Source organism: Schistocerca americana, chromosome 3, assembly GCF_021461395.2.
Source record: "Schistocerca americana isolate TAMUIC-IGC-003095 chromosome 3, iqSchAmer2.1, whole genome shotgun sequence".
Lineage (NCBI taxonomy): Eukaryota > Metazoa > Arthropoda > Insecta > Orthoptera > Acrididae > Schistocerca > Schistocerca americana.
In genome coordinates this window covers 450,645,020-450,669,192 of record NC_060121.1, presented here as the reverse complement: position 1 = coordinate 450,669,192, position 24,173 = coordinate 450,645,020, and the positions used below count along the sequence as shown (strand labels likewise).

Sequence of the window (24,173 nt, the reverse complement as noted above, 5' to 3'; positions counted from 1 at the left end):
ACTCTATTCCCAGAGTGTCATATTCATAAACCTCTTCCCGTCTGCGAAATTTATACAGATGCATGCAAAGCAGGAGCTCTGTAAAAGCGGAATTAGGTAGAGAAAATCTTGGCAGGCTTATATTATGTTCCAGAGTTTTAGACTTTAAATTCTCGAGTCTTATGGATGAGCGACAGAAACAGGACATATATCCTCCCTGTTCAACACAGAATTTCATTAATCTGAGGCAAACCATTGAATGCAAGTAAGGCTGATGTATGTACTTCAGGCACACTTTTTATTGGTCACGATGAATTTTCGTCATCATATATGTAAATATATTCATGTTTTTCTAAGAAGGTAATATCGTTTTCCAACTGTGTTAATTTCTTTTCCAGCATAATTTTTCTTCTGAGCATGGATGGAGTCTCAATGATAAGAGGCAGTCTTTGATAAGCGGTTTCTGCCTCTTCCCAGTTTTTCTTGAGACCCTGAAACAATAATAATACGTAGTCAGGAAAAAATACTTGGTAGTCAGGAAAAAATACTTGGTAGTCAGGAAAAAATACTTGTTTACACAAACACATCTCATGTTCTGTGCATAAAGGGCCAATTATTCTCTATCTTAGTTGTTAACAACGGAAATTAAAAGGTACTTCAAAAGTTATAAATTAACTCTAATGAGCATTTGCTATGTGACTAAGTAGCTTGGAGAGAAATTATCACTTTACCACAGAATCACAAGAAAAAGTTGGGAAAGAAATTCACATAGAAATCTGTAATGGACGAATGCATTAGGGCTCTCTTCCTTATAAGAGAGCTGTGACTACAATATATCAGCGATCCTCAGGTCAGTGTACAATACATTATACTGAGTGAATATTAACAAAACTGAAAAACTGCATGGACGGATTCCTGACTGGAAAAGGTTCTGTCAACATGTGTCCGAAAAGGCATCTTTGTCACGGTAGATGGTGCTGACGAATGACAGTTCCTCTGACCATGTCCCGTGTATTCCTTGTGTCTTGCAAGTTTTGTGAATGATGCAGCGTACTGTAAACAGCACAATGGTCCAGTATTCATGTCGGGAACAAGCCGAGGTGGTGTCTGTTTACGGCCAAACAGATGGGAACGGTCGAGAGCAGCACGGCTATACCAAAACAAGTACCCTCACAGACACCAACCACATCACACAACATTTCAAGCCTTTTTTGTGCGTTTTCATGATCACACAAACGCCCAAAACTGGTTTGAAATGTGTCATGTGGTTGGTATCTGTGAGGGTACTTGTTTTAGTACAGCCGTGCTGCTTCCGACCGTTTCCCTCTGCTTGGTTGCACACAAACACCATCTCGGCTTTTTCCCGACATGAATACACAGCGCCGGCCGGTGTGGCCGTGCGGTTCTAGGCGCTGCAGTCTGGAGCCGAGCGACTGCTACGGTCGCAGGTTCGAATCCTGCCTCGGGCATGGATGTGTGTGATGTCCTTAGGTTAGTTAGGATTAATTAGTTCTAAGTTCTAGGCGACAGATGACCTCAGAAGTTAAGTCGCATAGTGCTCAGAGCCATTAGAACCTTTTTTTTTTTAATACACAGCCTGCAACAAACAAATAACACTCGGCACGTGGTCAGAGGAACGTCATTCGTCAGCGCCATTTACCATCGCAAAGATGCATTTCCAGACACATGTTCAAAGGACCCTTTTCCCTTCTTTTCCATTCAGGAATCCGTTGATGCAGTTTGTCGATTTTATTAATGTTCATGCAGTAGACAGTACTTGGCATTAACATTACTTGAATAAAATCTTCTGTGTGTCCAAGCCCAGTTTCTTCAGATAAATTCCTCGACTTTTCAACAGCTGTCTCCACCGTCACAGTTAAGGTGGAAGTTCTGTATTTTATTGTAATCGTCGCAGCTTTAAAACCAAGAAGATTCTGTTAAGTCGTGGCACCACGAAATACTCCGTGAACACTTTAATTTCCTTTCCCCCTTTCTGTTTTCTTTCGGGATAATGCGAGGGACAAGCGATTGTCTGTATGTGTTTGTATATCATATAAAGTCGTTTTGTCTGATTTTACGTTTTTTTTTTACAACAAATACATGACGGATGCGATTGAAATGCTTTAAACTACTGTTCTTCTTAATTTAAACAGCTACTTTAGGCAAGATAAACATTATCTGTCCTGATCTTTCAGCCCCCTTAGCATCTACATTGTACTCATCTATTGGTAAAACAAGCCTATTAAAAATTCAGTGCTACGCAACTAAATCCGTTCGATCTACCACGTCCATCGTATATGGGAAGGGCCACAAGCTCTCAAACTGTTTAAAAATTGTATCGTTAAACAGTTTAGTTTTCACTCTCCTTCGAAAATAGACTAAATGGTTTTATATGCACTTTCAACTTTATGCGACTACGCGTCGAGCATTATTTGACCCAAGAAGCTAGTAAAATTGACATTTCTTGCAAGGTGACTTGTGGTACGTACTACTCGAGGCTAGGTACTGCTTAACGTTTTGTTTGATGTTGAGGAAGACATAGTTAAACAATATAGAAATCAACTGTTAGTATTTCCTGACGTTGACCCGATGCGAAATAGAACATTTCTAACACTACTTTATACTGAAGTGTTAATCAGACTCTTAGGAAACTAACGAACAGCAATAACTGAAGGACACAACAAAGTGTCTTCCTTGTAAATTTTTGGTAAAGCGTAGAGTCTGGTACGAAATATTTCTAGTCGTTGGATAAGTCGAGAACAATTTGCGTTTCTCAGTTGTTCGACCTTTGCTGCCCACGTCCCGTTCCTAAAACGTATGGATACATTTCTATACTTTTTTTTACATTCACAGTGCCAGATTTGAACCTTGTGGCTGAAATTGAAACTAATTCTATTCTCATCGTAAATCGGTTCCGCGGTGGCGCATTAGAATATCTACCACGTTTTGCTGCCGTAATTACAGTCCACAATGGACCTTTGTGAGTAGATGCACTTTAATTATAACCATCATGTACAAAATACAATTATAACAATGAGAAGAACTCAGCAAGCTAAATAAAGATGTATTTGCATCATATCTTAGTTTAGAACTGTGGCTAAAATATAGAATAATACTTAATCATGCACTTGCTACATAGGTATCTAGTAGAACAGTTAATGATGGAAGTGACCCTCGATTGTATACAATCACTGTAAAGAAACACAGACTACTGTATAACAGCTGTAGAAAGAAGCATAGGGCTAGAGATAGGAAGATGTTGAAAAAAATGCATTTGGTTTTCAAGAGGGCAACACGTGAAGCCTTCAACGATTATCGTGGCAGAATACTATCGAGAAATATCGCACAAAAACCACAGAAATTCTGGTCATAAGTAAAGGCTGTTAGTGGTACTTTAGTGGTACTACAGATACTCATGGACGAGACAGGTATTGCAATTGAGGGTGTCAAAACTAAAGCAGAAACGCTGAACTCGGTTTTCAAATGTACCACCACAAACGAAAATCTTGGGGTAATGCCCCAGTTTAATTCTCGCACTGCTGCAGAGATGAGTGATATAGATGTTATTATCAGTGATGTTGATAAACACCTGTAATCGCTAAAATTAAGAAAGCTCCCGGCCCTGGTGGAATATCTGTGTGATTCTATGCCAAATTTGTGGCTGAGTTAGTCCTTCTTTTAACTATAATTCGCCTAGATTCATCGAAATGTAAATAGTGCCAGTAGCTTGAAGAAATCATATGTGACACCTATCTACAAGAAGGGTAGCAGAAGTGACCCACAAAACTTCCGTCCAATGTCCTTGACGTTGTAGAATCTTACAGCATACCCTGAGTTCAAACGATACGAGATACTTCGAACAGAATAACCTTCATGTCAACCAGCTTGGATTCCGGAAACATCGATCACGCGAAACCCAGTTTGCAGTTTTCTCACTTGAGTTCCTGGAAGCAATTATAAAGCCAGTCAGATGTAGTATTTGTCTATTTCCGATAAGTATTAGATTCAGTTCGACATATAACCTAAGATAAGAGTACGATTGTTGGTTCAAATGGTTCAAATGGCTCTGAGCACTATGGTACTTAACATCTGAGGTCATCAGTCCCCTAGAACTTAAAACTACTTAAACCTAACTAACCTAAGGACAACACACACATCCATGCCCGAGGCAGGATTCGAACCTGCGACGTAGCGGTCGCGCGGTTCCAGACTGAAGCGCATAGAACCGCTCGGCCACTCCGGCCGGCTACGATTGTTGGAAAAGCAAGTCAAATTTGTAACTGGATTGAGGATTTGTTGGTAGGGAGGACGCAGCAAGTTATCTTGGATGGGGAATCATGGAGAAATGTAAAAGTAATTTTGGTTGTTCTCCAGGAAAGTGTGTGGAGATCCTAACTATTCACGTTGTATATTAATGACCTTGCGGACATTACTAATAGTAAGGTCAGACTTTCCGCAGATTATGCAGTTATGTACAATAAAGTACTGTCTGGAAAAAAAATTAAAATTAAAATAAAGAACTGTACGAATATTCAGTCGGATCTTGACAAAAGTTCAGAGCAGTGCAAAATTGCTTTAAATGTTCAGAAATGTAGAGCTGTGCAATTCACAAAGTGAAAACACGTAGTATGTCATGACTAAAGCATGAACGAGTCATAGTTGAAATAGGTCACCTCACAGAAATAGCTGGGCGTAATACTCTGTAGCGATATGAAATGGAACGATGATATCAGCTCAGTCATAGGTAAAGCAGGCAACACACTTCGGTTAATTGATAGTATACTAAGAAAATGCAGTCTACAAAAGAGATTGCTTCCGAATTTCTTGTTCGGCCCATCCTAGGATATTGTTCAAAGGTGTGGAATCCGTACCAAATAGGATTAACAGGCGATATTGAACGCGTACAGAGGATTATTACAGGTTTGTTTGAGTCATGGAAAAAGTCACAGAGATGTCGAAACAACTGATGTGTCAAACGCCGGAAGATACACTGATCAGCCAAAACATTATATCCACTGTCCATCGCGACGTTGGATGCCGGCTGGTGGCGTTGTGGACACGTTCCGCTGTAACAAAAGTATGTAAACGAAGCAGACACAGACGGGGGATCGCCCTAGCGAAGATATGGGTTGCAAATGGGGAAATACACTGAGAAAAGCAACTTTGACAAAGGCCAGATTATTACTACGCAAGGCCTGTGAACGAGTATGTCGAAAATGGCAAAGATGGTAGAATGTTCACGTGCTACTATCATGAGTATCTATGGAAAAATATATGACAGTGAAATTGCAACTAGGGGCTAAATCATTAGACGTCCACGAATCTTCACAGAACTTGGAGTCAAGAGGCTCTGCTCTGAAAAATAGGACAGATGGTGATCTGTGGCATCTCTACCGAAAGAGCAAATGCTGGTGCACGCAAAAGTGTTTCGGAGCACACCCTTCATCGTACATTGTTGAACATGGGCTTCCACAGCAGACCACCCCTACGTGTTCACATGTTGACCCTAAGACATCGTCAATTACTATTTCACTGGGCACGGGACCGTCGGAATTCGACCGTAGATCAATGGAAACATGTCGGCTCTTCGGATAAATGACATTTTTGCTGCACTGGGTCGATAGTCGTCTGCACAAACGCAGTCATAGAGGTGATCGGTGGTTCGAAACGTACAGCGCGCCTAGGATGCAGTCTAATGGTAGCAGTATTATGCTATGGGAGACATTCCCCTGTGCCTGCTTGAGACCTGTGGTAGTAACCGAAGACACGCTGACAGCCGCGAACCCCCTGCATCCCATCATGCTTGATATCTTCCCCGACGGCGAAGTCATCTTTCAGCTGTATAATTGTCCGTGTCTCGAAGACAGTGGTTTGAGGAGCATTATAGTAAACTCGCATTGATGTCTCGGTGACAAAATTCACCTGATGTAACTCTTATGGAACCTATCTGGGTCGCTATCGGACTATCAACAAACTGTCGGGTCCCTGATACGTGAAATCAGTGATGTATTTTGTTCCACAGCCGGATAAATGAGCTATTAAGCGAGTGGTCATTATGTTTTGGCTCATCAGTGTAGATGCTGACTATCCTTAGATAGCCTGTTTAAGACGTTTCAAGAATCACCTTTAAATGATGAATCTATGAATATACTACAATCCCCTATATATCGCTCCCGTAAGGATCGAGAGGACAAGATGTGGTCAATTACAGACTGCACAGAAGCGTTTACAGAACTATTCTTCCCGCGCTCCGTACGTGAGTTGCATGGAAAAAAGCCCTAATAATAGAACGAAGGGATGTAACCTCTACCATTCACCTCACAGTGGTATATACAATATGGATGTAGATGTATAGCAACACTGAGGTCGTCCTAGGGGCAAAAGACATAAAACGTCTGCTTAACTGAGTTGCAGTCTTAGCACCAGCAGCCTCATTCCCGACATGTCGACGTCTCTAGAAACCCATTTCAATGACATACCAGTACCAAGTACAGCGAGCGAGGGAACACATTCCCGGATCCGTTGTACTAAAGGATGGTACGTTTACTTCGCAGAGAGTCTCTGGAAACCAGGAGGGAAAGAGAGCATAGGATAGATGTAGAGATTTCGTGCTGGGGGGTGTACGAAGGTAGCCTGATAAAAAGCAAACATCTCTGCAGTAAAAATCGAGCACTGTTCAAAGCGTTTATATCTAAAGATCTTTTCGCCGACGACTAAGGCACATCGCGTACTGTGGCCATTCTTAGAGCCATCCGATTAATTAAAGGTACTCTTCCCAAATTGCGTAAGAAGCTCCAGAAGTGTCAAGCACATCATGGAAGTTCTGCACCGAGCCAGGAAGTGAAGGATTCTTAGCCCTCAGTACCACTGCATGTAACGCAAGACGAAGCTTTCGAAGTAGGACACGAAAGCGAACTCCGAGTGACAACAAGGAAGCAGTGCGTACATCTTATTGCCTTCCATGAAAATGATTGAAAATGATCAAAAAAGGAAGCATAAGATGGGTGACTTGACTTAGGAGGCCAATCAACCAGCGTATTTGCAGAGGAGGACATCGCCCCATGATACTAGAGGTAATTCAACAAGTGAATGTTAGCCGTAATGGATGTGGCTGTATTCCGTGACTGCTCCTTTATAGGGGTAGATTAACAAGAAGGAGATTTTATTTAATGCAAGGCTGGTTTCGGGCTTGTGCCTATCTTCAGATGTTTTTCGTTAACTTACACGTTGTAGATCAAGTACAGCTCGAGCATCCATGTCATTTCTACATCACTTTTCTTACAAAAATATCTCGATTTTTTACACATTAACTGTACACTAAGGTGACAAAAGTCGTGGAATAGCGATAGGCGCATATACAGATCGCGGTAGTATCGCATATCCGAGGTATAACAGGGCGGCGAATCGACGGAGCTGTCGTTTGCACTCAGGTGATTCATGTGGAAATGTTTCTGACGTGATATAGCCGCAGACTTTGAACGCGGAATGGTAGTCGGAGCTACAAGCATGAATCATTCCATTTCGGATATCGTTACGAAATTCAATATTCCGAGATCCACAGTGTCAAGAGCGTGTCGAGAACACCAAATGTCTGGCATTACCTCACCACTGACAACACAGCGGCCGACGGCCTTCATTAAAGACCGATAGTTTCGGCGTTTGAGTAGAGTTGCCAGTGCTAATAGACACGCAACACTTCGTGAAATAACCGCAGAAATCAATTTGGGACGTACGCTGAAGGTATCCGTTATGACAGTGCGACGAAATATGGCGTTAATAGGCTATGACAGAAGGCGACCGACGGAGTGCCTTTGCTAACAGCATGTCATCGCCCGCAGCGAATCTCCTGGGCCCGTGACCATATCGGCTGGGCCCCAAGAAGCCATGGATCCAGGTTGTCAACAAGGGACTGTGCAAGCTGGTGGTGGCTCCATAATGATGTGGGCTCCATTTTCACGGAATGGCCTGAATCCTCGATTATGTTCGGCAACTTGAACACCACTTGCAGCCATTCGTGGACTTCACGTTCCCAAACAACAATGGAATGTTTATGGATGTCATTGCGCTATCTCACAGGGCCACAGTTGTTCATGATTGATTTGAAGTGCATTCTGGACAGTTCGAACGAATCATTTGGCCACCCAGGTCGCCCGACATTCATCCCATCGAACATTCATGAGACATAATCAAGATGTCAGTTCGTGCAACGCTTTCACAGTTATGGGCGACTATAGAGACAGCATGGCTCGATATTTCTACATGGGACTTCCAAAGACTTGCGTTAGAGACAATTTCTTTAGCAGCTTCGGAGCGCCTGGTTTCTTAGACATTGTAAAGCAAGATTCCTCCTTGGGTAGATCAATGACAACTACAAAATCGCCATCGCAAAGGGAGATTGGTCGCCGATTGATGGTTTAACTGCTCCTTTCTTTGATTTTGTTCGGCTTTTTGTTAGGCGTTTTTCTTTACTTATTGCAGATGACGGCTTATTGGGCTTCTAAAGCTTAGGAGTATTTTTGAGATCGCTCCTAGGAATATCACGAGCAGCAAGGGAAATGAATGTCGACTTAGGCAGATGTCTGCTTACCTGACCCAGCCCTGTGCATGCAACTATGCAACTGGTGAGGAAGGGAAGGGGAGGGAGCAACAGTTTTTCCAGTGGCTGTTCGCTAGCGATTGTTTTACCTTAACAACCATCAAGCCCATCGGCACGTGTCGCACACTGAGACAAATTCTTTTAATGGATCCACGCTATTATGCCAAGATAATTCCCCATCCTCCGCACAACGTTCCATTCGTGCACCTAACACTAGTCACTAAGTATGCTCACATAGAAGAGGACTGACAGTGGTGACCAGCCCTCAGCTTGGAAACCCCAGGTTCACAATGCAGTGCAATGGAGGTCCTTCAGGAAAAAAAATCAGTCCTCCCAACCCCAATATTTACTGAGACCTGTCCTGCTACGCTACCGCTGGCACAGCTCTCAGCTTCACTGATTGCCCAAAACCTTCTGCTTCCTCCTGCAGGGCTTTCAGCTATGATCCGTTGTGGTGCGGCCAGTGGATGCAGCACATAAAACATTGAAAGATCAGTAAATTATAATCTGTGTGTTGCGTTATCGTTAGCCACTAACAAACACTAACAAACATATGGCCGCAATTTTCAATTCGTAATGCGTAAGGCTACACGATTGAATATTCTAACATAAACTCATTCCTATCACCACTGAGGTGTTCGGCCGTGCGGTTCTAGGCGCTTCAGTCCGGAACCGCGAGACTGCTACGGTCGCAGGTTCGAATCCTGCCTCGGGCATGGATGTGTGTGATGTCCTTAGGTTAGTTAGGTTTAAGTAGTTCTAAGTTCTAGGGGACTGATGACCTCAGATGTTAAGTCCCATGGTGCTCAGAGCCAGCCAACTGAGGTGTTCACAGTATCTCAGCAGTATTTAGTATTAATCATACATTCCTGAAACTCTTGTCGTGTTACTGAGGACAGATTATGGGGTATTACGGATTATCTATTTCATAAGCGTGTGTATCGCTAACAGCAGCAGTTGAAGCCTCATCAGACAAGTGTATGTTACATTAATTCGCTATAATGATTCTCCCTGTACGCATACCAAATATCATAATAAGTTGAGTCGACATACTGTTAAAATGAATTAAGTTGCAAAAACTTGCACACCAAGCGAACGTCAAAATGCTAAGATTCTGCACTCTGATCAGCAAGGACAGCGCTTCAAATCCCAGTCCAGCCACCTTCATTTGTGACGGGTCGATTACGGTGCCAGCGGCCGCCACTTTGAATTCACGCCGAATGGCGACTGCGGTGGCCGCAGCGACTGAGAGGGCGTTCCGTGATCGGTCGCTCCTGTGCTGCTGGCAGACAGCGGGCAGAACCTCCAGGAGTGGAACGACAGAATCTTCTCGCTACGACTGAGAGGGCGACGAAGATTGGCTGCAGTCCTTGCCTTGGTGATCCGTTGGACTGATCGGGGCACATGGTCTGTCAACTGGAGGTTCCAAGCCGTTGTTGAATCGAGTGGACATGAAGAATTTTATGAAGGGGCCCGCTGGAGCTGCTGCATAACGCCAATCGCCGAATTGTACACTCTGAGCGACGTTAAACAGCCACATAAAAGGAACGTGGTGTTGGTCGAAATGACCTTCTCTAACTCTTAGCCTGTGTGGACTCGTGTGGCCTTTATAGCTTGTAAAAGCGAATTTACTGCTCACACGATTGAGTGACTTAGTTGTAGTGAAGTACGTCACTGGTGCGCATCGTGGTTATTGTATTGAGTCCACGTGGTTTTGCATGTGTATGCTTGTCTTGACAAGGACCATGTTTATTACATTATACTCAGTGTATCCTGTTATTCATATTGTTGTTGTTGTTGTTGTTGTTGTTCTGGTCTTCAGTCCTGAGACTGGTTTGATGCAGCTCTCCATGCTACTCTATCCTGTGCAAGCTTCTTTATCTTCCAGTACCTACTGCAGCCTACATCCTTCTGAATCTGCTTAGTGTATTCACCTCTTGGTCTTCCTCTACGATTTTTTCTAACCTACTTGCCCGATTAAGGGATCTGACATTCCACGCTCCGATCCGTAGAACGCCAGTTTTCTCCTGATAACGACGTCCTCCTGAGTAGTCCCCGCCTGGAGATCCGAATGGGGGGACTATTTTACCTCCGGAATATTTTACTCAAGAGCACGCCATCATCATTTAATCATACAGTAAAGCTTCATGCCCTCGGGAAAAATTACGGCTGTAGTTTCCCCTTGCTTTCAGCCGTTCGCAGTACCACAACAGCAAGGCCGTTTTGGTTAGTGTTACAGGGCCAGATCAGTCAATCATCCAGACTCTTGCTCCTGCAACTACTGAAAAGCCTGCTGTTGCCCCTCTTCAGGAACCACACGTCTGTCTGGCCTCTCAACAGATACCCCTCCGTTGTGGTTGCACCTACGGTACGGCTATCTGTGTCGTTGAGACACGCAAGCCTCCCCACCAACGGCAAGGTTCATGGTTCATGGGGGGTTATTCATATTATTGTTGTTGAACAAGGTGTCGTTCACATTTTGGAAGGAGGACTGTATGTGGGTAATCTTAACGTGTGAGCTGTCAATTCAAATAGTAATGGACTTGTCTATTTTGTAAAGTGCGTAAATTCAAACCTTTCTTGTTAATTGCTGGTAAGGCCTGTGCGATTTCGTCTGTCATGTTAGTTTATGGGATTTTTTCCTTATGTAAAGATTATCTATGGACGCTTTAAAATTCTTTATTCTAAACGCAGGAAGATGAACCCAGTACATAACTACATAAGTGCCAACAACCAGTTAAGAGCGTAGTTTTCCTGCTCGGTAATAAACAAAAATATAAACACATAGGCTACAGTAATATTTTACTGTGTGTTTAATTTAAATTGAAGTTGGTGAATTCGGCAGTGAGCTAAGTAAAGGTGGCCGCTTACATCAGCAACAAAATACACTGATCCCGACTCGTTTCCGATAATGACTCAGAATGATCAAACTTCTAGTAAGTACCATCCTTTGTGGCACCCTTCAACACACCTGCGATGCGACGTAAACATGCACAGCAGGTAGAACAGATCAGCTACGTGCCAACAACAAGTTATCTAACTGCAACATCCGGCCCTTATCTACAACGGAAGTTAATTTAGTGTAACGCCGTGCTAAGTAAAATATATAGGCAGCACGAGAAGCCAGAGACTAAGTCCAAGAAACGTTCGTAAATAAGGACTGCTACATCGTTATTTACGATCACTTCTTGGACCTAGTCTCTGGCTTCTCGTGCCGCCTATATATTTTACTTAGCACGGCGTTACACTAAATTAACTTCCGGTGTAGATAAGGACCGGATGTTGCGGTTATATAACTAGTTGCTGGCACGCAGGTGGTCTGTTCTGCCTGCCGTGTTCTAGTATTACAAGCACGGTAGAACCTGTAATTTTTTAATGTGTATTGGGTGCTTTATTTCAGTTTCTACAATACTTCGTGACATCACCAACAACTTCAATCTTTGCACAATTCAGTGCACCTTTAACCCATACGGACACAGACTCTTATTCATTTACTTTATGACGATTCCTTGTCCTAAGAACCAACGGCGTTCAGACATACAGTAGGATGAGCCGCGATCTCTGTTATACACCTCATATATCTGAAATGTGCGATAATCAATAACTTCTCGGCTGTTAAAAATCTCCAGCCCTGATACAGTCTCCACTTTACCACCACGAACTAGAGCCACAGCAACCCAACCATTACCATGTACACCAGCATCGGCACTAGTAAGAGTAAAATTCAGTACGCATCCACAAAACACTGAAGAGCCAAGCAGAGTAACTTACGCACCTACTCTACTCTTCGTAGTAATCGATATATTATCAATAGTTTTATACACTGTAAGGTCCGAAAGCCTTCTCCTAAAATAACGCGGCATAACCAGTCTACGCACGACACGTGAACTTCATTTTCACAGCGATAAGGTGGACTGGACTCAATTAGAAAGGCACACTGTATTCCCTCTTTAGTTTACTGAAAACTGATCAGCAGCACTTTGTTGCAGAACAAGATAATGGTCTCTCTGTCAAACTCTCAGTGGCGAATCCCGTGGTTGGCCCATGCTACCGCGACGATTATTCGACTCAATGGCAACACTCGATTCTTGTGAATGCACCACTACGTAATCCCTGTATTGGAGGATTCTGATATCATAAATATGAATGAGATTTTCACTCTGCAGCGGAGTGTGCGCTGATATGAAACTTCCTGGCAGATTAAAACTGTGTGCCGGACCGAGACTCGAACTCGGGACCTTTGCCTTTCGCGGGAAATTGCTCTACAATCTGAGCTACCCAAGCACGACTCACGCCCCGTCCTCACAGCTTTACTTCTGCCAGTACCTCGTTTGGAAGGTAGGCGACGAGGTACTGGCTGAAATGAAGCTGTGAGGACGGGGCGTGAGTCGTGCTTGGGTAGCTCAGATTGTAGAGCAATTGCCCGCGAAAGGCAAAGGTCCCGAGTTCGAGTCCAGGTCCGGCACACAGTTTTAATCTGCCAGGAAGTTTCCTCATAAATATGGCCCACCATTCTCGGAAGCTACACAATAATTTTATTCGGCGAGGGAGTCAGGTATGGCCAACAGTTGTGAATGGTAAGTATTTGATTATTACCGGATTCGAATATAAATATCCATTTGTAACTGGTGTTAACATTTATTAGTTTCTGGAGGAGGATAACATATGTACGAAACCGGTAAATACCTACGTTTTACAACTGTTGGCTGTAGCTGACACGTTGCGCGTGAAAAGCTTGCCTTTCCCCCCAGGGCCTAAGTTGGTTGCATCGCCAGATAGCTTTGTTGTTGCGGAGCGCTTTCTCGCTTATCTTCCGCTGGCAACTGACGGGCTTTTGTACCTTGTACCAATCAGTTGGTGCGGTGTAGGATTTGACTGTAAAGTAACACGGATTCATGAATATGCATCTTCAACTGCAGTACTTATTTGTAGTAAGGAACATTAAATTAAATTAAGGCTCTTGTAATACAAAGCTACGAGTAGAAGAAAAATCCCATTCAAAACATTAGTAAGCGTTTGTGTGTCTCGTGTTGCATAATGCATTTAAATGCAAGTACAATTACTGTTGGTAATCAATGAATCATCCGCCCACACAGGCAACACAACACTTCGTCATATAATTAAAGTGTCACCACTTTGGATTCGTTGATGAGGCAGGAATCTGAAACAGAACAGTCAACACGATGTGTCCCGAATGGTGCCGAATTTTAACAATCAGTGCTTGGGGTCTGTTGACCAAGTTATCGCGCACTTAGTACAGCTAGACTAACAAGGACTCATAAAATCTAATTCATGTAGGTTGCCAAATAATAATAAGATAGGAACATATGCGGCCCGAGGTGTCGCTCCATAATGTCATTGAAGGCTCTTGAGCAAAAGCGTTTGACGACCATTGTCATACAGGGCTCTACGAAACACATGTCCAACAAGAAACAACTGACACGAATGTACAGACATTTTCATGGATCGATTTTGGGCACAGTCGTGTAATAGAGGAACTACGTTTACGCCATTGCACTCACCTCTATCAGTTCCGTCCGCTCCGCTTCTGACAAGGCTCTAGTAGCCGTCTCCGCTGGATCCTTTCCTTCCTCTTCCACCTTTTGTTGCTTCTGACAATCTTTCAGTCGTTTCTGCAGGTATTTCGGAACTTTTCCATAGCCCTAAAACCAATCATCGTTAGTAGAACAAAGAATTCTTAGTTGCTGAACGTACAAATCGCTCATTCGACGCGAGAGTGACAAAGTTCGGTACACTCAATCAGAGGAACTTTTACCAGTCAGGATACCTTTGTACCACATAGCACATTCGTTTCAAATGGCTGTTGCTCCACCTACTTGCGTTATTTTGTACTAAAAGTAAGTTTTATTACCTCTGTGATTTCTAATTAGTATTTCAGTTTTATTTCCAACTTCTTACAAGCTCTTAGGCTTGTGATTATCCTTTAATTGTGGTGTCTGTCGAGAGAGTTTCTGGTGACAGTGATTTAAACTGAACAATGCCATGTCAATACAAATATCTTGAAATTTCAAGGTAAATCTGCAATACTGAATTAACATCGCTTGCTTTTTTATTCTTAACTTCTGATTTTCTTCTCACATGACCTAAATGTACATAGATCATTAAATACAGGAAAAATTCTTTGTTTTTAAGAGCAGTCTAAAGTTATCCTGAATTACAGTGTGACTTTGCACCAGCATTAAAATTGAAATTTTACTCTAATAGGGCATAACTAGTATTCATTTTCACTTTTTCAAGCTCTCAGTAACTAAATTATAAAAAGTGGTACAAAGTTATCCTGACTGGCTGAACCTACGAATTGTTAGGAGTCATTTTTAAAGATCTTGGAGTGCTGAAACTTCTTTAATTGTGACTGAACATACAACTTTAGTGTCGTACTCTAACACTAAGCTAGGCATATTGCTGCAATGAAACTAAAACTGACGCTCAATCGATAAACAAAAACGCAAGACTGCAAGAACGTGAGTCTGAATTAAATGCTCGTTGACTACGATGGCACACTAACAGAAAACGATAAAATGAAGGCTGTCTACCAAAACTGCTTAACCTGAAAAGGTAACACACATCCTACGTTCGATTGTCACACGGGTCGAACATTTTAAACACGGAAATAAATGAGTGCTGAATCGAAAAACAGCTCAAATGGCTCTGTGGAGGAATGGCCACAGGACCGAACAGGCTGCACATTAGATTCTACATTTAATACGCGGAGGCACTGGCGCATCAGTTCAGCGTAGTCGCTAAAACCACAGTGCGCATCAAGAGACTGGCAAAAGGCTCAGGTTGATCTAATCAACAACAACATTCGTAGGCCTCACGCGCAAAACTGTATGTCTCATTCAGTTACATCAATTTGTTGTCGATTAAAGAACATATACTGTGCTGAGTTTTCTAGAGAATAACACCTAAACAGCGATCAACATGGTGCCCAGATACCGACCGTGTGAAAGGAAGTTTCGAGCATGAGACCCAGGAAACAGTAGATAGCAAAGCTCAGATTAATTCTGTGTTGCATGTATTCCAGAAATCAGGCAATCACAGCCTGACGCAAAGGTTGGCGGCCAATCACAAATATAAATAAGTGTGATGTAAGACACGCAAAAAAGTTGGAAACATCCGATGATATTTGACAACACAATCGGCCAACAATCAATAGAATCGGTCACAGCCTTTATGTATCTAGAAGCTTCTGTCCGGAACAATTTAATCTGAAATGACCACATGAATTTAATCGTTAGGAAGACAACTGACAGGCTTATTTATTAGGAGAATTCAAAGAAATTTAATTCAGGTGTGAAAGACGCCGCTTACTAGCTTGTTTGGACAACTTTTAATATTACTCGTAAGTCTGGTATCCTTAAAAGACTGAATTAACAGATGAGATAGAAAAGGTTACGGAAGCGCTGAACAAATCGTCAAGGTTTTTGAGCAACAGTGTTTGACAGAAATGCTCGAAAGATTGCAGGAAGCTACACTACAAGAAAGGTGCTTAGCTCCACAAAATTCCGAGAGTCCAAGTTCCAGAACGATTCAAAGGACATATCACTTGCTACACATAAATGAACTGCCAGAAATCATGGGAAGGTGTGCAGCGTACGTCACCCAAATGTTGAGGCTAGATGCGGCGCATGTAGGAGCTAGTCTAGGCTAGGAACGTGAGGGGTCTATTACAGACAGTCGTTTGTAAATACGGCTCCACACTCACTGTGAATTTCTTCAGGGGAAGTCATTTTCATGCATAAACTGACCAAACTGGTCAGAAAAAATTATCTTAAACTCTTCTTAAGAAAATGCACATGACATTCATTAAAGTCAATCTTACACAGTAGTTTCTATTTCAGTTAAATTTTATTACGTAAATATCTCATCAGGTTTATACTATAAGATAAATAAACAAGTAATTCCATTCTTAATGAGCCTAATACATCAGCTTGGTTTTTGAGGGAAAGTACTTGTTCCTGAATCTCTTGGACTTTTTGCATAATATAATTTTCGTAATTTTATATCTTCAGATCCATTCTTTCTCCATCATGGAATTCAAGCAACAATGCACATCGAAATGAAAAACAATTTTTTAGAAAAGAACAATAGGGCTGTTTTTGAGAATTTCCAAAACATATTGTTTCAGATTTTAATAAAATCAAACAAATATTGCAGCATAACTGTGTGTAACGTGTTAAATTGAACCTTAAATCATGATTTTGACATTAACATCATTTTGAACTTGCTAGCATCAACAGTTCCGAAGTTATACTTTTGTTTCAGGGCACTCTTAGAAAAATGAGACATTTGCATATATTGAAATTCGAACGGTAAATTATCTGTGAATCAAAGGAGAATGAAATTTCGTACTTTGTTTACTCTATGGTAGAGAAAATAAACAAAGTACCATAAATATCTCACACTATCAGTTTCGAATATTTGATTGATTTGATATCGACTACGTTTTTCAACACTGGTACTATCCGTGATACACTTCTATTAAGCTATGCTCCAATCTATATTGAGACAAAATCTTATACGTCTTCAGCGTAGCATGCAAATGCTAATTAGTCTACAGAAACAAGACATGGAAATTTCATTGTTTGGTATCAACAGAAAACGAAATATGTTACAGAAATTACTTTCATTTCCATTTATATTCATTTCCTTATCCATGCTACTCATAAGACAATGTTGCACACTTTTCCTTTGAGATAGCCCTGTACCAGTTGCTCCTTCAAGCGTGCATAAATCTGTGAGAAATTATTGCTTCCTGTTTCGCAATCCAGCCGTTCTTGACATTCCACAATTCTAATAACGTCTTGAAACATAAAGCGCCACCTTCTATCGCATCTTCTCATCTCGTTATCTGAAGTTTAGCCGAACGATGTAGCCGAGTATAACAATCACTAGCTAATTTCCCATTTCATAATTTCACTTCCATCTTTCATTCACAGCACCTTTTTCGTTTCCCAGTCAACTTTTTACGTTAAATCTCATTTCCTGTTTTCTAAGATTGTGACAGATGAAATATTAGCATCGTCGATGTGAGTTTGGAAGACGAACTACATCCCATTTCGCCAAAATGTTGTGTTTCATCAAGTTGTTTCTCGTTACCACTTCAAAACGGCCTCTGAGATGGAAGTTGGTCAATAGTGACGAAATAAATTTTAAGTTTCGAGAAAATGTCTACAGTCCAATTGGAACCACGGTTTTTATAGTTAATCCTTTAGTCAGTCTTCCGTAAACTCTTCGACAGTCCGACACACACTAGGAAACGGAAATTAAATATCTCTGGAACGTTCAAACAGTGGTGAGCAAATGACATCTCCAAGTAAATTACATGTTCTCTTATGAGAGAAATATATTTTAATGACAGTTGGTGGGGTTCAGAATCAAATGAAATCGCCGAAAATCTACGTGTCTACAGAATCCAAAGGTGTCTGGTCCGTACGAAATTCCTAAGTCCCTTTCCTATCATCCAGATTTAGATTTTTGTTTGTTTTGTTTCCTAAAATCGTTTAAGGTGAACGCTAGAAGAGGGTACAGGCAGTACTCACGAAAATAATGCTAATAGAATTAATTATAGAACTTTATACCTATGTCACCCACCTTACCTACAGGTACAAATATTTGGGATCAGAGAAAGAAATGTGTTAACCCACAATGAGCAACATAAATGCAGTAAAAACGTTTATTTAGCAGACAGCGTTTCCTAGCGGTAGAGATGAAATTACGTTTCACCAGCTTGAGGTGAGCTTGAATACACACACATCAAGAAAAAGATTTGCTTCAATCCGGTTCCCAGAACTCCTTAAGATAGACGTTGACTGTGGATATTGTATCACAGACACAGTCCTTTTGACTGTTGAGAGGTCTCACTTAACCCGCCCAGAGATGTAAACAACCATGTTTGAGCAGCACCTGTTAGACGGAGGGGGTCTGACAGCTGATCAGTTCCAGACATTCTACCAGGAAGGAGGTACACGGCTCGTGTTGTCTGTAGTTCAACCGTGCCTAGACGGTCAATACCGCGGTTCGATCGCGTCCGCATTGTTTCTTTGAGCCAGGAATAGGTCTCAACAAGGTAACCAAAGTGATGCTGTTCAGACATGGAGGAGATACAGAGAGACGGAAACTGTCGATGGCATGCCTCGCTCAGGCCGCCCTAGGGCTACTACTGCAGTGGATGACCGCTACCTACGGATTATGGCTCGGAGGAACCCTGACAGCAACGGCACCATGTTGAATAATGCTTTTCGTGCAGCCACAGGACGTCGTGTTACGACTCTAGTTGTCCGCAATAGTCTGCATGATGCGCAACTTCACCCCCGACGTCCATGGCGAGGTCCATCTTTGCAACCACGACACCATGCAGCGCGATACAGATGGGCCCAACAACATGCTGAATGGTCCGCTCAGGATTGGCATCACGTTCTCTTCACCGATGAGTGTCGCATATGCCCTGAACCAGACAATCGTCGTAGACGTGTTTCGAGGCAACCCGGTCAAGCTGAACGCCTTAGACACACTGTCCAGCGAGTGTAGCATGGTGGAGGTTCCCTGCTGTTTGGGGTGGCATTATGTGGGGCCGATGGACGCCGCTCGTGATCATGGAAGGCGCCGTAACGGCTGTACGATACTTGAATGCCATCCTCCTACCGATAGTGCAACCGTATCGGCAGCATATTGGCGAGGCATTCGTCTTTATGGACGACAATTCGCGCCCCCATCGTGAACATCCTGTGAATAACTTCCTTCAAGATAACGACATCGCTCGACTAGAGTGGCCAGCATGTTCTCCAGACATGAACCCTATCGAACATGCCTAGGATAGATTGAAAAGGGCTGTTTGTGGACAACGTGACACACCAACCACTCTGAGGAATCTACGCCAAATTGCCATTGGGTAGTGGGACAATCTGGACCAACAGTGCCTTGATGAACTTTTGAATAGTATTCATGAGGCCATGCTAGTGGGTAGTAGAGGTACCGGTGTGTACAGCAATCTGGACCACCGCCTCTGAAGGTCTACTGTATGATGGTACAACATGCAATGTGTGGTTTTCATGAGCAATAATGAGGTTTATGTTGATCTCTACTTCAATTTTCAGTGCAGGTTCAAGAACTCTCGGAACCGAGGTGACGCAAAACTTTGATATGTGTACAACAGATAACACAATCAGACTAATCCGTACTAAATTGAGGATTAGCACTTTCCTCCACCGGCTTCTTCAGTTTTAAAAGATACCGTGAGGCCGAATACAATAGCCAACCCTGAACAAAATAACCTCATTTTTAGTAAGCGAGAGCGATTGCAAAACCTTAGTAAGTAAAGCTGTCATCAACTCGAAGGTCGATTTGAACACCACAGGCTTGACCCTATTTGAGATAATATACTATTGTCTTCCTGCAAACTTTGATCTGACTTATCCAGCCATTTATACAACAACCAGCTGTTTGACGTGGGTTTCGAACCACCGTCCATCTTGGCATTTTTCCATTAGTAGTAGTAGTTGTTGTTGTAGTAGTAGTTGTAGTTGTTATCGTCGTCTTCAGTACGAAGACTGGTTTGATGCAACACTCCACGCTGATCTATGACGTACAAGTTTTTTTCGCCTTTTTGCGAGCTGCATTCAAGACGTGAAGCAACACTTTTTTTTTATTTTTTACAAAAGGAGGTTGGTCGTATTGAGGATTCAAATACACGATATTTTTCCCTAGTCTTTTGGCTACAAAACCTACTTCTCAACATAGTCTCCGTTCAATGCGACGGCCTTACACCACCTTCCTGAGACGGCTTGTATACTTACGTGGTACCAATCTACTGTCGACGGCGGAGCCACCAACTTTCTGCATCCGTAACCTCCCCGTCACCCACGTATTGCTTCCCGTGAAGTGGATCTTTCATTGCTGTTTACGGTCTTCCGTTAGGCGGGAAGGAACCCAGCAGGCACACATGAATATCTGCAAGGATCTGTTTTTCAGGCAAAAGAAACTTAATGACAGCTCTTTGCTTGGAACGCACCTCCGCTATAGACGCCATTTTGAAGGTTACGTATAGTGCCACCATCTATCGGATATAAGGACAGAAACGTAGTCTACAATGTCACGTAACAAATTCCGCTTTTTTTCAATGAAACTGGCCGAGAAAAAAAGCACCCCTCGTATAACTACTGCGATTTACAGCCATCTCAACTTGCTAACTGTAATCAAGCATTGATCTCAATCTAGAGCTTTCACCTCCCGCTCTACCATTTGCTACAAAATTGATTATTCCTTGATGCCTCAGAATGTGCCTTGTCAACCGATCCCTTCCTTTAATCAGGTTGCATCATTAATTTATTTTCTGCCTGATTCAATTCAACAGTTCTTCATTAGTTACCCGATTTACCCATCTAATCTTTAGCATTTTTGTACAGCATCCCACTTCAAAAGCTATTATTATCTTCCTGTCTGTACTGCTTGTCGCCCACGTTTCATTTCCGCACAAGGCTACATTCCACATCAATAACTTCGAAAAATATTTTCTAACCCTTAAATTTATACTAGACGTAAAACTACTTCTGTTTTTAGAAAATACTTTTCTGGTTCCAGAATGAGATTTTCACTCTGCAGCGGAGTGTGAGCTGATATAATACTTCCTGGCAGATTAAAACTCTATGCCGGACCGAGACTCGAACTCGGGACCTTTGCCTTTTTTCCAATCTCATTTTGTTCGTTTTTTTTTTTTTTTTTTTTTTTTTTTTTGTTCGCTGCGTCTGCTCGGGGCGGACGTCGTAAGACATCTGTTTAAGTTCGTTGTTGATCGATTAACTCAGTTTTTTTTATTACAGAGGGCAGCTAGCCTTCTGACCGAGCACGCTGAACTACCGTGCCGGCATCTTTCGCGGGCAAGTGCTCTACCAACTGAGCTACTCAAGCACGACTCACACCCGCGAAAGGCAAATGTCCCGAGTTCGAGGGTCGATCCGGCACACAGTTTTAATCTGCCAGGAAGTTTCACTTTTCTGGTTACCGAAAGTTCACTTCTTTTGCCATCGTTAGTAATTTGGTTGCCCAAATAGCCTTCTCTACAACTTACAGTGTATCGTTTCTTAATCTAATTCCCAGAGCATCTGCTGATTTAATTCTGTTAGTTTCCATTACTCTTGTTTTACTTTCGTTCATATTCATCTTATAACCTCTTTCAAGACACTATCCATTTCGTTCAACTGAACTTTCCGTCTCTGATAGAATTAAAACGCCATCGGCTAAGCTCGAAGTTTAAATTTCTCCTCCCTGAACTTAATCACCATTGGTTTCCCTCATAGCTCGCTCAATATACCGACTGAAAAGTGTGGGTGCAAATACAGTCCGTCTCACTCCTTTCTCCGTTTTTGCCTTCGTATCATATTCCTTGTCTCTTGTAACTGCAGTCTTATTTCTATGCTAGTTGCAAATAACCTTTCACTCCCTGTATTTTCCCCTGTTTCCTTCAGAACTTCAGAGAGTTGTATTCCAGTCAAAACTGTCAAAAACTTCCTCTAAATCTACAAATGCTATATCGCAGGGTCCGTATTGGTCCGCCTTTTCCTATATTTCTACGGAACCCTAACTGATGTTCATCAAGATCAGTTTCTAGCAGTCTTTCCATTCTCCTGTAAATAATCCGTGTTAGAATTTTTCGACCATGACCACTGATTCGGTAAAATTCACACCTGCCCTCACCTGTCTTTCTGGTATTGGAATTATTACATTCACTTTGAAGTCTGAGAGTATTTCGCCTGACTCGTATATCTTTCATACCAGATGGAATAGTTGTCATACCTGGCTCTGCCAAAGGTCTCAGTAGGGTAAGGTCGGCTTAATTCGGTAAAAATTTGTTAAAAGTCTAATTAGAAACCATATTTTAACATGAACAGATTTTTGTCGTTGTACTTCAGAAGTATGTTCGTTTACCTAAAAATGTGTTTCTGTGTTTCATAGTTTGCCATAAACAACTGAAATCTGTCCTTTCTTTTTTAATCACCCGGTATAAAGCTACATAAATATTTTTCATAGTTTCGCAAAGTTAATTGTAAAACGAACTACTTGGACCCTATTTGCCTTACTTGAAGACAAGGCATTAGCCTTCAAGTAAGGCGACACGAGTCGCTAAGTCCGGCGAATAGGGTCAATACAAAAAAGTACTTCTCACATTAAAATAACAATAAATTTCCCACAATTAAACATTTTCTTCGCCACTGCAATAACACATCCCTCACGGTACCATTCCATGCTGTCGCCATGACACTGAATGCAGTCAGAAAGTTTCCCCGATACTGGATCGCCGTATTTAAACTTCCAGAGCACACAAGACAGTTCATTGAAAGACGTTTCACTATCTTCATCGCTTTCTTCAGAGGATTCCCATGAACCTGATTCTGTTGATTCATCCTGTGGGTGTAGTCTCTTCTTCACCTGGCGTCTCTTCGAGCTCTATGGCTGAGAAGACTTTTTCCTCTTGTTTTCCAATATTGTTTAGTTTCATTTATATTTTCTGGTCATGTAATGTGTGGTGTCACCGCCAGACACCACACTTGCTAGGTGGTAGCCTTTAAATCGGCCGCGGTCCGTTAGTATACGTCGGACCCGCGTGTCGCCACTGTCAGTGATTGCAGACCGAGCGCCGCCACACGGCAGGTCTAGAGAGACTTCCTAGCACTCGCCCCAGTTGTACAGCCGACTTTGCTAGCGATGGTTCACTGACAAATTACGCTCTCATTTGCCGAGACGATAGTTAGCATAGCCTTCAGCTACGCCATTAGCTACGACCTAGCAAGGCGCCATTATCATTTGCTATTTATCTTGTGATGCATGTACCGTCAACAGCTATGTTCACCACTTATGGATTAAAGTTAAGTATTCCAGCAGCTTCGTACTTTATTTGCTAGTCTCAATTACTTTACCTGTTCCAGACCTCACGCCAGCCTGCGTGAGCTTAAACGCGTGCCTTCGGCTTTCTCTCATAGTGGCTTGACTGTCTTGCCAAGTCACAACATAATGTGTAATGTTTTGTGTTTCCTGGGCAGAAGATGTTGGTGTAGACTTTTTTGTAGACGGCAATAAAACTTGGAATGAATGATAATAATTTGTTGTGTCATTGTTATCATGAACTGGACTAGTGGGAGGTGACGTAGACTGAAGGTCGTACCCCTTTCGTGTGTTTTCTTGGTTCGACAGTGCAGTACTCAGCTAAAATTCATGTTCAGCTATTGCGTTTTCATCTAATGAAAAACGTCTGTTGAGCTAAATCACTTTTATGCAGTTGTTGGATTGTCGCTTTCATCTATGTAGCCTTGAAAATGTTTACAGATGTCAGTTTCCTGGTCTTCCTTGTCCCTTTATTTTTCTTGTTCCTTATTTACTTGACCACGTTTTAACTTTGCTGGATAATCTTTCCCAAATTGCAGTCATCTTCGTAGACAGGAATTTCGCACCGCAAATATTTTCGCTGCATCAAAATGGCTCTGAGCACTATGGGACTTAACTTCTAAGGTCATAAGTCCCCTAGAACTTAGAACTACTTAAACCTAACTAACCTAAGGACATCACACACATCCATGCCCGAGGC

The 24,173-nt window shown here is 42.3% G+C and overlaps 1 protein-coding gene across 1 annotated transcript in view; it reads right to left on the bottom strand.

Annotated features, from left to right (window-relative positions):
* Positions 1-284: 284 nt before the first annotated feature.
* Positions 285-24,173, bottom strand: part of LOC124606146 (enkurin) — a 109,199-nt gene continuing 85,310 nt past the window's right edge. Inside the window, exons 4-5 of the mRNA XM_047138111.1 lie at positions 14,098-14,238; positions 285-470 (exon numbers count right to left, since the gene is read on the bottom strand). Of these exons, the coding sequence (XP_046994067.1) occupies positions 285-470; positions 14,098-14,238 (327 nt within the window). The remainder of the gene's footprint in view (positions 471-14,097; positions 14,239-24,173) is intronic.